Raw genomic sequence first — 13,938 nt, 5'->3', positions numbered from 1 at the left:
AGACCCTTGCACTTTCATAAGTGTGCACACTATCTTCAGTTTTGTCCTCTTTTTGCAAAGACACAGGAAAGCAGAGCTTGAAAATCTTTGTTGAGTTTATTTGAACATAAATATAACAATTTTCCTCTTGATTTAATCTTCCCCTTTGGGAAAATGGCATCCAAGAATCGTCCCTTAAGCTTTTAACCTTTAAAATTACAGCTTGTGTACACTCAAAGTGGGAAATTTCTTAATTGAGCCTTAAAAATCTTTTGCAGTATGTTGGGTTTTGTTAAAATGCCTTGAGAACAAGTCTGAATAATAAACCTTACGTCCATCAGCATCACGTGAAAAACTTTGGTCTTAATTACTCTGAAAAACCAAAGGAGGATATGGATGAAGAAGTGGGCATTTAAATAATCTACATACTAAACGTAGAGAAAAATTATCACTGTTTTATCCAAATTATTGAGCAAAAATAAAGAAAAGGAAATTTTAAAAGAATATCATATAATTTAGGCTGAAGAATAGACAAGTTGTACATGCTTTTGTAAATATACAGTCTGGACGAAACTATTTTTCCACCTACATTAGTCTACATCAGCGCTACTAAAATAAACGTGAAAAATAAACCAGAAGATGGCACCAATGCAACAATTATCCACCGTACTCAGAAAGGAGGAACGATTTCAAAAGTTCCTGTCTAGCACCCGGAATATTTTCCAACGCACCGAGCCACCGGAAGTTGTAAGTTCCTAACGTTCATGTGTTCATGTTGACAACAGAAAGGCTCTGGAAATATTAGAAAATAATTAGCTACAGAGAGGATATACACGCTTCTGAATAAAACATGTCCGACAACGAAGATAAGTAAGTAACAACACAGCATAAAACGGCAAGTTAGGCTGCTTGTAAGTGTTCTTTATCAAACGACGCCACAGCGTGTGCTAATGTTAGCATGTTAGCTAGATACTAGTAGCCGGTGTTTCGCTGGAATGCGGTTGTGTGTGTTTTAATATAAAGAGTCCTTCCTTGCGAATGGCTCTGTGAAATTTCACATATATACGTACAGGTTTTGACAGTTCATAGAGCCACAGACGTGTAGGGTGGAAGTCACCAGTTAACACGGTCACTATAAGAACCGATACACCGGTTAGCCTGTTTAAATGTGGTTGATTCTTGATAAATTCCTCCTTCTTCCTCCAGCTTCGATGATGGAGATTTTGATGATGCCGAAGAGGACGAGGGATTAGATGATCTTGAAAATGTGGAAGATGTAAGTTCATCTCTTATTTTGAAAAATCGATTGTTATAGCGGGATAAAAAACTTGTTTATTTTGTGTGTTTGTATAAAATTGATCCTCACTAAACACCGTCTGATTCCCTACAGTTATTGCTATGGTTGAATCATTATTCTGCTGCTGTCACAGTATCAATTTTAGGCTATGATTTAACCCTAATATAAATCAAATGATACTGAGACCTGTTTGATATCCTGGCAATAAAATATCAGCTCTAGACACCCAGTTTAGAGCAGCTTCTTGTAATTCATAACCAAACATCTACTTCATTAGGCAGGTAAATAGAGAAGATGTAAATAACTAAAACTGAAAAGAAAAGTTTGCACACTAGCATTGTATAATTCTTATTTAGGCAATGAGCTGAGTTTGCTCTCAAGTTTCACAACAATGAAGAACTGGGTGTCCTGTCCAGGCCCTTATTATTGCTCTGGAACTGAAACAGTTTGTCACTGGTATTTACTGGTATCTACATGTCTAATATAAAATTCTGGTATCATGGCAGCTCATTATGAAACCAGTATTGTACCCACATTCTCAGTTTTTTTGTCTTTCACTTCAATACTCTTCCTTTACTTGTAAGTTCAAGAAAAAGAAAACAAAAATCAGCTAAATGGTATCGGTGAAGTCTATCTTTAAGTCTTCTGCTGTCAGATCTTGTTTAATCTCAGTGTTGCCCATAGCTGCTTTCTGTAATAATGTGCTTATTTCATTATTTGTTGAGTCCAAACCTGTGTTATCATGTGTGTAATGTAGGGCTGAACGAATTGCAAAAATAATCTGATTGCAATTTTTTCCTGCAATACTGCGATTTAAAATGCGATTATTAAGGTTCCTGATTTTTTCTGTTGTTCAACAAACATAAGCAAGAAATCACTCTATATTATAACAAGTACAAAATTAGATAAGTTAAACTACGGCTGAATTTAGAAAAAAATATCTTACTGCAATTTTGGTTCATATAGCAAATTTGATATCAGTTGCTTTATTGAAGGTGATGATCATTTCTCATATTATTCACATTTTGATAAAGAAAAAGAAATGCATCAGTACAAAAAGTAAGATTTTCGTTAAAAAAATTAAAAGGATACTTCAAGATTTGAAGGCTTTTTGTCCATTTTGCCACTTTTATCCCATTTTGCCCTTTTTCACCCTTTTTTCTCCCAATTTTCATCCATTTAAGCTACCTTTTGTCATTAAATACCACTTTTTTTTCCTAGTTTTTGCCCATTTTAGCCACTCCTTTTTGCCACTTTTATCCCATTTTTGCCCTTTTTCACCATTCTTTCCCCACTTTTCACCCATTTCATCTACCTTGTGCCATTAAATACCACTTCTTTCCGTTTTTTTTTTTTGTTTTGTTTTGTTTTTTTGTTTGTTTTTTGTCCACTTTTGCCACTCTTGACTGCATTTTGCCCATTTTAGTCACTTTTCACTCATTTTTTTGCCACAGTTTTGCCACTTTTGGACCATTTTATGCCAACTGTAACTCATTTTTTGTCACTTCTCACCCATTTTTTGTTACTTTCTGAGCCTTTTCCTCCCCATTTTCACCCATTTTTGTTGCTTTTTGAGCATTTTGGCCATGTTTAGCTTATTGTTATTGCTACGTCAAGCTGTTTTTGCCACTTTTCACCACTTAGATTGTGGCCCTTGCAAAGGTATTTTTCAACATTTTGGCTCTTTGGTTGAGCAGGGTTGAGTAACACTGGTATAAAGCATTAAAAAAAGAAAAAAAGAGATTGTTTCAAACTGATATTTTGACACATTTCTTTATCTGGTTAAAGAAATATTGCACTGTCTGCGATTTGAAAATTGCAGCATGCCATATTGCAATTTAATCTAATTTGTGATTAATTGTCCAGCCCTAGTGTAATGTAGAATTTTCTGTTGTTAACAGGAGGACCAGGAGAACGTACAGATCCTCCCTGCAGGTGAAGGCCAGCAGGCAAACCAGAAGAGGATCACAACACCCTACATGACCAAATATGAGAGAGCCAGAGTTTTAGGCACACGAGCCCTGCAGATAGCGTGAGTGTTACCTCTGTACATTTACTATTATTACTGTTCTTCTTCATCTGTATCAGTCGTTACAGTTGAGATGAAATCAAAAGGCCTCATTGTTTTCACATTCACTTACTATTACTTTATCCCAAGAATAGTTATAAACTGATGTAAATTTTTCTAACAGGATGTGTGCTCCTGTCATGGTGGAGCTGGAGGGAGAAACAGACCCGCTGCAGATAGCTATGAAAGAGCTGAAGTAAGTGAAGATTGTTTATTCAGATTTTTAGTAATATGTTAATCAAATCATAATGGCTGCATCTTTTTTCTTCTGGCATTTTTCAGATTGGAGAATAATTCTCTGACTTTGAGCTTCTCTGTATCTTTTTTCCCCTTCCTCCAGGGGCAGAAAAATCCCCATCATCATCCGCCGGTACCTTCCTGATGGGAGCTATGAGGACTGGGGCTGTGATGAGCTCATCATCACTGATTAAACACAGATTTCATAACTGTATATCCTGATTCACTCCAACCATCAAACCAGGGCAGTCAGATACACAAACCTAGAGGAGACGGATTATAACCTGTTCATGCAGAAATCGCCACATCTGAGGACTCTGACATGGGCTGAACTGGATCTAAAGACTTAAAAACAAAACACTGTTTTACCATCTGGTAAAACAGCAAGTCCTGTTTAACAGCTGCTTTACAGCTCAGAGCCACAAGGGGGAACTGTAACTCAAGTCAATCTCATACTTTGCTTTGGAAAAGTATCCTGTGTAGTAGTTTTTTTCATTAGATTTTTTTGATGAGAAACAACTGAAGAGTGTGAAAAACTTTCTATTGTTATTAATAAATGCTTTTGTATGAATGACCATGTCTGATTCATGATTCTTCAAGGTACTTAAGTTGTATAGCTGCAGTATGTCGAATTTCTGCACTGAAAATATAGAAATTTAAAAAGTGACCATTCCTATGTTACATTTTTTAAATTGAGGTCTTCCATAATCCTTTCCTTATGTTTAGTTTAGTTTTTATTTGTTTTAGTGTTAGTTTAAAAAAGAGCTGATACCTGTCAGGGGAGAGACCCAAAGGGCTCATCGCTTCTTGTTTAATTTATTCAATATTGATGTTTGTATACAGCTTTTGTTAAAAACTTAATTTTGTGAATTGTTTTCCAATCAGGACAGAAGATTTTACTCTCTCCAGGCTTTGGCATACACATCAGTCAATTTGCTGCTGTCAAAGACTAAAACTAAGGAGATTTTGTCTTTAATTTTCTTTTAGTTTTCTAAGCACAGAATTTGGTTGTAGTTAGTTTTCATTTTTTTAACGCTTAGTTTTTATTTAGTTTCAATGAGCTAAAATTTTTACATTGTATTTTGTTTCGCTAGTTTTAGTTAGTTATCCTCTGTGCTTTCACATTTAAACAATCCTGCATGTGTGAGTGCAAGCAGCTCAATTTTTCACTCCAACTCTACCTGAAATTTTCCCTGCCCACTTCCTGGTGGATTTCCACATAAAAGTCAGGATGTATGAACGCAGCAGAAAGTATTCAAGAAAATACACAGCAAGAGTTTGTTTGAACCCATGCACAACTGTAGACTGTATGCATGCAACCAACAGTGCAATATACAGTATGTAATCAAACTGCTTCATGGTGTTTTTGCGCTTTAATTACCTCCGCCAAGGAGGTTATGTGATCGGGTGGGTTTGTTTGTACGTTTGTTTGTTTGTTAGCAACATAACTCAAAAAGTTATGGATGGATTTTGATGAAATTTTCAGGAAATTTCAGAAATGGCACAAGGAAGAACTGATTAGATTTTGGGAGTGATCTGGATCACTGTCTGGATCCAAGAATTTTTTTAAGGATTCTGTACAATTGGGAGATAGGGCTAATGATGGAGGTCTATGCTGTTACCACTTTACACCAGGAGATGGCGGACATGAGTAACTTCAATCCCAGCAGCATTTATGGGTGTGTTTCTATTCAAAGTTTTGGAGTTTATAGAGTTTGAAAGACACACCTCACCGTGTTTCCACCCTGCTGGGAAAAGAGTCATCGACAAATGCCGTGGCAGGAGACACATGGTGATGGATCCAGGAATTTATTAAAGGATTCTTCACTATTGGGAGATAGGGCTAATGGTGGAGGTCTGTACTCTCTGGGTGCTTTTCTAGCTGATAGTGTGTACTTGTTAAACCATACAAAGCATTGGTTTAAAGGCAGATATTGTTTTAACAGTGTCATAAAACAGACTGTATTCTTTAATCTGCCAGCTCAGAATGACTTCAACTGCTGTCTGCCTGATATTTCCATACATTTTCACGAGTGCATACATAAAAATGACTTTAATTCCTGACTGAAGACTGCAGTTTGCTTCATAAAACGTCTCACAAACATGTAACTCCTGTCATAATCAGTGCAAGTCACAGGAAGATTACCTCACAATCACAACTTTTAAAGGAAAGATTTCTCAAAAAAGAGACATTTCTGCAACATCCATCAGATTAAAGTCTAAATAACTGTACTGTTTAAGAGTGGGTGAGTCCCAAAGTCCATAAATAGAACAATGATGAAAACCAAGATGTTTTTTAATTCCTCCAGCAAACTTTTACAACCTCTGTGAAGGACTGAGAAGCAAGAGCAGGTTCTCTCCTGAGTGTAAACATTACTCTGTCCCCGCCCTTTTCTACCATACAAACTCATACATACACACAAAGCAGCCTAACAGCCTCAGCATTGTTCGCTGAAAGTGGGTTGTTGCTGTGAGAGAGAGAGAGGGGTCAGTGCATGCTGGGAAATAGAGGGGGCTGAAGTTTGTCAGAATGAGAGATTGGACAGCTCTCTTAGAGATTCAACTTTTTTTAGTGGCTGAATCGGTAGACTAGGGGTCTCACTGTAACAGAGGTTTACATTTTAATGTTACCTTTTTTGATATAGCAACAAAAATATAAGTCCTAGACAGCCAGTATTGGCTAATTTATTGTTTTTGATGATCAAAAACAGTCCTACACTGTCTCAGTTGCACAAGTAGATTGGCAGAGTTTGGAATAGCGAGTGGAACTGGTGAGGGATGCTCATCTTTTGTTAATTGTAGTATTAATAGTCTGGTGTCTGCAGCTGAGAGGAGAACTGTATGTGTGGTGCAATACTTGCAAGCTTATAAATACAAAGTGAATCAAATTACACTGAATTGCAGCACTTTTGGAAAACTTTATCCCAATTTTCTAGATCAAAATAGAGCTAAACTACACTGTTCCTATGAGATGCTATTGATGTTATCAGCACAGCATTGTTTACATCAGGTTAAAAAGCATTATACACTATATTGCCAAAAGTATTCGCTCACCTGCCTTGACTCGCATATGAACTTAAGTGACATCCCATTCTTAATCCATAGGGTTTAATATGACATCGGTCCACCCTTTGCAGCTATAACAACTTCAACTCTTCTGGGAAGGCTTTCCACAAGATTTAGGAGTGTATTTATGGGAATTTTTGACCATTCTTCTAGAAGCGCATTTGTGAAGTCACACACTGATGTTGGACGAGAAGGCCTGGCTCTCAGTCTCTGCTCTAATTCATCCCAAAGATGTTCTGTCGGGTTGAGGTCAGGACTCTGTGCAGGCCAGTCAAGTTCATCCACACCAAACTCTCTCATCCATGTCTTTATGGACCTTGCTTTGTGCACTGGTGCACAGTCATGTTGGAAAAGGAAGGGACCATCCCCAAACTGTTCCCACAAAGTTGGGAGCATGAAATTGTCCAAAATCTCTTGGTATGCTGAAGCATTCAGAGTTCCTTTCACTGGAACTAAGGGGCCAAGCCCAGCTCCTGAAAAACAACCCCGCTCCATAATCCCCCCTCCACCAAACTTTACACTTGGCACAACGCAGTCAGACAAGTACTGTTCTCCTGGCAACCGCCAAACCCAGACTCGTCAATCAGATTGCCAGATGGAGGAGCGCGATTCATCACTCCAGAGAATGCGTCTCCACTGCTCTAGAGTCCAGTAGTGGCGTGCTTTACACCACTGCATCCGATACTTTGCATTGCACTTGGTGATGTATGGCTTGGATGCAGCTGCTCGGCCATGGAAACCCATTCCATGAAGCTTTCTATGCACTGTTCTTGAAGGCCTAATCTGAAGGCCACATGAAGTTTGGAGGTCTGTAGCGACTGACTCTGCAGAAAGTTGGCGAGCTCTGCGCACTATGCGCCTCAGCATACGCTGACCCCGCTTCACCACGCTATGAAATAATCATGGAACATTACGAGACGGAGATGTTTTAAAGTTGCATACAAAGCCGGAACTACACCCCAGACATGGCTGCCGCACTGTGTCACTCCGCCCAGTGGTTTACTCAAGAAATAGTTCCGAGTATTTGCTTCATGTGTCATAATGTTACATAATTATACATTATTTTTTCTTAACGTGGTGAATGTGCAGGTCACAACTTGTCCAAGAGAGTGTTTTGGAGTTGTTGGATTGTGTATTTGGTGAGTTTGATGAGGGAAAGCCAGAATACCATAAGACTCTATTGAGTTGGCACAGCAGCTCCGAACTCGGCAGCGCCAATCTAAAAATAGCTTGCACCGACAACTAAAGGTAACAAACCTATTACTAAGACTACACGGATTATGGCAATGGGCAAATTTGCCAAAATATTAAAGTATCCCTTTAAGGATTAGTTTAATTGGCTCCTGATTCTGGTACAGACTATCAAGCGATCTGAATTTTACTGTTAACTGGCCAATTGCTAAACCAGCTGCTTTGTCAAATCATTAAATATTATTGGTATCAGCAGTGAATCACATGATCTCACTCACAGATGATCAGTATCAGAAGCAAAATAATGTGGTCTTGCATCCCTTATAAAAAGACATCAGACTGTACTGCAGAGTAGCCAAACTGTAAATATGTTTCCATGGCAACAGGAGCCAGGAGGTGTTTACAGTTTTCCTCTCCTGTTTCTCACAAACACTCAAAGGTTATCAAAAAGAATCCAGTTTGAGCTGGAATCTCCAAATGTGTGTAACCACAGTGACGTCATTAAAATCTGAAAAAAACATCTTCCTCTGAGAGTCTTTTGATTGGAGAGGACAGCGCCTCGGGGAATGCTGCTCTTTTTTTCATGGCGTGGAGGGGCCTGCCCATGTGACAATCACCAGCACCCGGCACAGTGAGGCCACCATCAGGTTGTCCCCCGCCCCGCTGTGGGTATGCCTAAAATCTGACATTCTCATCAATCTCTACCTTTTTCTTCATCTGCTTTTCTGTTTGCATGTATTTATATTCCTTCCATCACATCTCATCTTATTGTCTGTTCTCTAAAAGTGTTCATCTTCTCCTGTTCACATATTTTTGATGATTACACTCACAATCATACTAAGGTGGTCAAATTTTTGTTATTTTCAGATGCCATTTAAGGTAATGTTTTATTTCAACAATCACTACCATTCAGTCATTCAGTGGTTATCTGTATAGCGCAAATTCAAAACCAGTTTTGTCTCAGACAATGCGCCTAAGGGCAGGATAATGCTGTACTCTTTGTCATGTATTTGATAAATGACAGACCCAACAATAATCATCAAGAGCCCAGCTCTAAGAGACATTTAGCAAAGTTACAGTGGCAAATAAAAAAGTCCCTTTAATGGGTAGAACATGAAAGGAAACAGACTCCTTGTAGATGGCCAGGGGTAGAGGAAGCTGCAAGAAAAGAGAAAAGTAGGATGCAAAAAGAGATGAGGAGGTAGCTGGAGATAAAGAAAAGAGGGAGATGGAGAAAAAATAAAAGGATATGAAGGATGAAAGAAAGAGAGAAGAGGAGGAAACAGAAAAGAGAGATGCAGAAAGAAATCAGCAGAAGCAGAAAAAATGAAGGGGAAATGCAGAGAGAGAAGAGACAGGAGTGGAAAGATAGAATAGGGGGTTTCAGACGGCAGAGAGGAGATGCAGAAAGGGAGAAGATGGAGCTGCAAGAAAAGAGAAAAGTAGGATGCAAAAAGAGAAGAATAGGTAGCTGAAGATAAAGAACAGATGGAGAAACAAAAATAGAAAAGGGGGTGCAGAAAAAATAAAAGGATATGAAGGATCAAAGAAGAGGGAGATGCAGAAAGAGAGAAGAGGAAGATGCAGAAAGAGAGGAGAGGGAGGTGCAGAAAGAGAAGAGGAAGATGCAGAAAGAGAGAAGAGGGAGATGCAGAGAGAGAAGAGGAAGATGCAGAAAGAGAGGAGAGGGAGATGCAGAGAGAGAAGAAGAAGATGCAGAAAGAGAGGAGAGGGAGACTAAGAAAGAGAGGAGAGGAAGACGCAGGAAGAGAGAAGAGGGAGATGCAGAGAGAGAGAGAAGAGGGAGATGCAGAGAGAGAGGAGGAAGATGCAGAAAGAGAGGAGAGGGAGACTAAGAAAGAGAGGAGAGGAAGACGCAGGAAGAGAGAAGAGGGAGATGCAGAGAGAGAAGAGGAAGATGCAGAAAGAGAGGAGAGGGAGACTAAGAAAGAGAAGATAGGAAGACGCAGGAAGAGAGAAGAGGGAGATGCAGAGAGAGAAGAGGAAGATGCAGAAAGACAGAAGAGGGAGATGCAGAGAGAGAGGAGGAAGATGCAGAAAGAGAGGAGAGGGAGACTAAGAAAGAGAGGAGAGGAAGACGCAGGAAGAGAGAAGAGGGAGATGCAGAGAGAGAAGAGGAAGATGCAGAAAGAGAGAAGAGGGAGATGCAGAGAGAGAAGAGGAAGATGCAGAAAGAGAGGAGAGGGAGACTAAGAAAGAGAAGATAGGAAGACGCAGGAAGAGAGAAGAGGGAGATGCAGAGAGAGAAGAGGAAGATGCAGAAAGAGAGGAGAGGGAGACTAAGAAAGAGAGGAGAGGAAGAGGCAGGAAGAGAGAAGAGGAAGATTCTGAAAGAGAAAAGAGAAAGATGCAAGAAGATGGGAGAGGGAAATGCAGGAAGAGGGGAATGCAGAGAGAGAGAAAAGAAAGATGCAGAAAGAGAGAAGAGGGAGATGCAGGAAGAGAGGAGATGAAGATAGAGAAGAGGAAGATGCCAAAAAAAAGTAGAAGAAGATGCAGGAAGAGAGAAGAGGGAGATTCAAAGAGACAGAAGGGGAAGGTGCAGAAGGAGAAAAGAGCTCTGCAACAAGAATGAATAAAGATTAATCTAGAACTGTCCCAGACATAAGTCCATCCTAAACATGTTGTCTCAGATATGACTGTAATGTCAGTGGTAAAGGTAATGATACATGAAGAATTAGCACTGACTGCATTGCACTGAACCTTAAAAACCAACAGATATTCAGCTGTTTTTATTATGTATATTTGCCAACATTGCTGCTATTTGTGCATTTATTCCAGTGTGCATGAATGTTTCCATAATCAGGTGTCTGTTTGAAATGTTCTTTTTCTTTTGATTGTTATGTAAGCTATGCAGATAGAACCTCTAAATTATAGTTAGCTGAAAATAAGACAGAAATAGACTGTGGAGAAAATGATCCCTTGTAAAAAAAATTCTTCTTTGCAAACTTTTCCTATCATTGAAGAGGTATTGTCATCACCACAACAACAACATAGAGGTCCATGGCACCCTAAATCAGGTACTGTCTTGTCTATGGTCATGAAAAATTGCAGGAAAACTCCTTCATACTTGTCTGAATTTCTAATGTTCACCATTCACTGAGATAAACAACAAACTGCCTCTTCTCTCTGGTTTTCTTTCGTTATGTTGGGAATGTTTTAATCTCATTACAGCCCAAACCTGAAATAGAGTTGGGGTATTTCTCAGGCTGGGTGAGTGTAGGGGATGACTGGGGGAGGATGGGTAACGAGGACTGATGCAGGGTTGGTGTACACGGAGAGTATGAGAGTCTCTTTGTATGATGGTGAAGCTGCAGGCCGGGCAGTTATGGGTAAGGCTCCCTTATTGTCCCTCTCCCCCTCCTCCCCTCGCTCCTCCACAATGGCCCTCTTTGTCTTCGCAAAGTATCACACAGCCGATTAAAGAGAGGGAATTAGGAGTCAGGCTTAACCCGCTGCACACACATGCATGCACATTATAACACGACTTGAAATATGTACAGTAAACAGGCATGCACAACCAATCAGGACTCCTTCAGGGGCTGATTAGTTCAAGTTTGAAGAAAGTCTCAGCGTTGACCCTAAAACTGCAACACATATATGTGGATCTGATCACATCTGCTATTACCAGAATTTCCAAAAAGCAAGTAAGCAACAGAGGTGGGCGGAGCTAAGCATCAGTCTTGATCAGAGATGTATGTTTGAATCATCCATTATTACCGTGGTGTATTAGGGCCAGTCTGAAATAAATAAATAAATAAATAATAGTAATAATAGTAGTAATAATAATACAGATCTTTTTATTTTCCAAAAAACCCTCAAAATTCTTGTCGTTGATGTATGAGAATAATTTTTCTTTTTTTTACTTTAAAAAATGGAAATGTGCTTAAACTAAAATGTAGAACTTTGGAGGCTACAAGTTCAAAAATCCAACCACTGTTTTCAATTTCATTTCTTGTGCATTTAATGCTTTACACTGTTTTAAATGTAAAATTTAAAAACTTAACATTTTTTAGTTTCTAGCATCAAAATTTAAAACATCTTAAATTAGGAAATGTCAACTTTTTTCTTGTTAATTTCCAAGTTTCCAACTCTGAACTTAGTTTAATTTTTTGTAAATGTACGAATTTATAATCTCAAAAATTTTGATTTTTTTTCCCCCTAAAATTTTGGCCTGTTTGCTCAAAATTTATGTTTTTCAACTTTTTCAACTTTTTGGTTGACCATAATATACTATGTTTTAATTTTGTTTTTAATATATATTTATAAACAGTGCTTAACAAATTTATTAGACCACCCTAACCCTAACCAAGGTAAGGTTTATGCCACAGCTACCCTAAATTAACAGCATTGGTAACTACCAAAATCCTTTTTTATGTTTCTGCAATGGTTAATACACCAATATGTAGAAGCTCTTTAACCAAAATGATATGTTTAATGCTAAAATAGAATTACTATTGTTATCCATGAATTTTACAATTTACTGATTTACAAAAAAAAGAAAAAATAGTAAAGCACATTAATATTTCTTGATTAATATGTCACATTATAGTTATTTACTTGCATTCCTGAACAGAAAAATTAGTTTTGGTTTTTGAATGTTATGCTTGATTAATTTCTGACTTCTCAGAGAAACCCAGTGAGTCGTCTCAAACTTGGGTGAATTCAGTTTGAAATCCCTCATTCCTGTTCAAAATGGTAAAACATGGAGAGCTCACTGAAAATGAAAGAGTCCTCATTAAAGCACTTCATGATGCTGGATGGTCTTTGAGACAAATATGACAGGTGGTCTAATAAATTTGTTAAGCACTGTATATATATATATATATATATATATATATATATATATATATACACACATTAATTTTGACAACCTCATATCAGACAGGGTCCCGCGCTCCCGCTGAAATCTTTGGTGCCCCCCCCCAGGGTTGCCTGGACCCCCACATTGGGAACAGATGCCCTAGGCCATGCTCACTTACCATATCCACTCCTTACACTGCCACTGTAACTTTGCTAAATGTCTCTTAGCGCTGGGCTCTTGATGATTATTGTTGGGTCTGTCATTTATCAAATATATGACAAAGAGTACAGTCTGGTCCTGCCCTTAGGCACATTGTCTGAGACAAAACTGGTTTTGAATTTGCGCTATACAGATAACCACTGAATAACTGAATGGTAGTGATTGTTGTTCATCAGGCGCAGATGTTAAGAGTGTGATCTTCAGTCTTTACAAAAATCTGCTGGAACCAGCCTGTTGGTGTGTACTCCAAGTCTTTTAAAAAATCTGTAAAGACTTTAAAACTTGTGTAGTCTGTTCCCAGCATTACTTCAGCCTCTATTCTTGGCTAAAGTGTTCTCTTTCTATTTCTCTTGTGGCAGATTTTGTTAACATTGTTTTGAAGGACCTGAACTTTATTTTTATCTTTGGTTCTTTTGATAAAATCACTCAGAAGGGATGCACAATGTTGGATTGTTGCTGATATCTGATATACAGATATTTGAACGTTAATTTCACCGGATAAGATATTTCAGTGTATCTAAAACTTCAGTCAGTAACATGCCATTAAAAGTGTAAGGAACAATGATGAATGAAGAAAAAGACTTCAGCTGACGTAGGTCTAATCCAGCCTAAAACTCCACAAACTTATATGTTAATACGGCCAATATTTATAGCCAAAATGCTGGCTGATGTATAGGCAGAAATTTACATTCCTATGGTATGATGTAATATACCAATAATATTGTGCATCTCTATCATCATCAAAGAAAGTCTGTTATTTTATCGCCCATCAAAAAGTCGCCTTAATTTAGATGATAATCCCCACATGGTCTCTAACTGCTGTCACAAAAAAAGCACAATCATTCATGTTGAGCTTACTAGTGATAAAGAATAAGGAGAGTGACCAGTAAGACACTACATACTTTAAAAAATTGCCCTTTTGTTGATTATTAGCCCTTCATTCATACTCAACAGAGGCAGATTGCTTTACCTTGAAATATTAATGTGGTGTATTTTTTTAAAAAAGAGACTGATTGGTGCTTGAATTAAATGTAAAAATGCATCAAGAAGCAGATG

General features: G+C 38.3%; 1 protein-coding gene across 1 annotated transcript; it reads left to right on the top strand.

The window, feature by feature from the left end:
* Window positions 1–707: 707 nt before the first annotated feature.
* polr2f (RNA polymerase II, I and III subunit F) lies at window positions 708–4,152 on the top strand. Its single transcript, XM_041777975.1, has 5 exons — window positions 708–849; window positions 1,186–1,255; window positions 3,178–3,308; window positions 3,469–3,540; window positions 3,685–4,152. Exons 1-5 carry the CDS (start codon window positions 830–832, stop codon window positions 3,773–3,775), a joined length of 384 nt encoding a protein of 127 aa, XP_041633909.1. The 5' UTR covers window positions 708–829; the 3' UTR covers window positions 3,776–4,152.
* Window positions 4,153–13,938: the final 9,786 nt, after the last annotated feature.

Source organism: Cheilinus undulatus, linkage group 21 (genome assembly GCF_018320785.1).
Source record: "Cheilinus undulatus linkage group 21, ASM1832078v1, whole genome shotgun sequence".
Lineage (NCBI taxonomy): Eukaryota > Metazoa > Chordata > Actinopteri > Labriformes > Labridae > Cheilinus > Cheilinus undulatus.
Note: the sequence above shows the minus strand (reverse complement) of the source record. Positions and strands in the feature narration are given on the sequence as shown.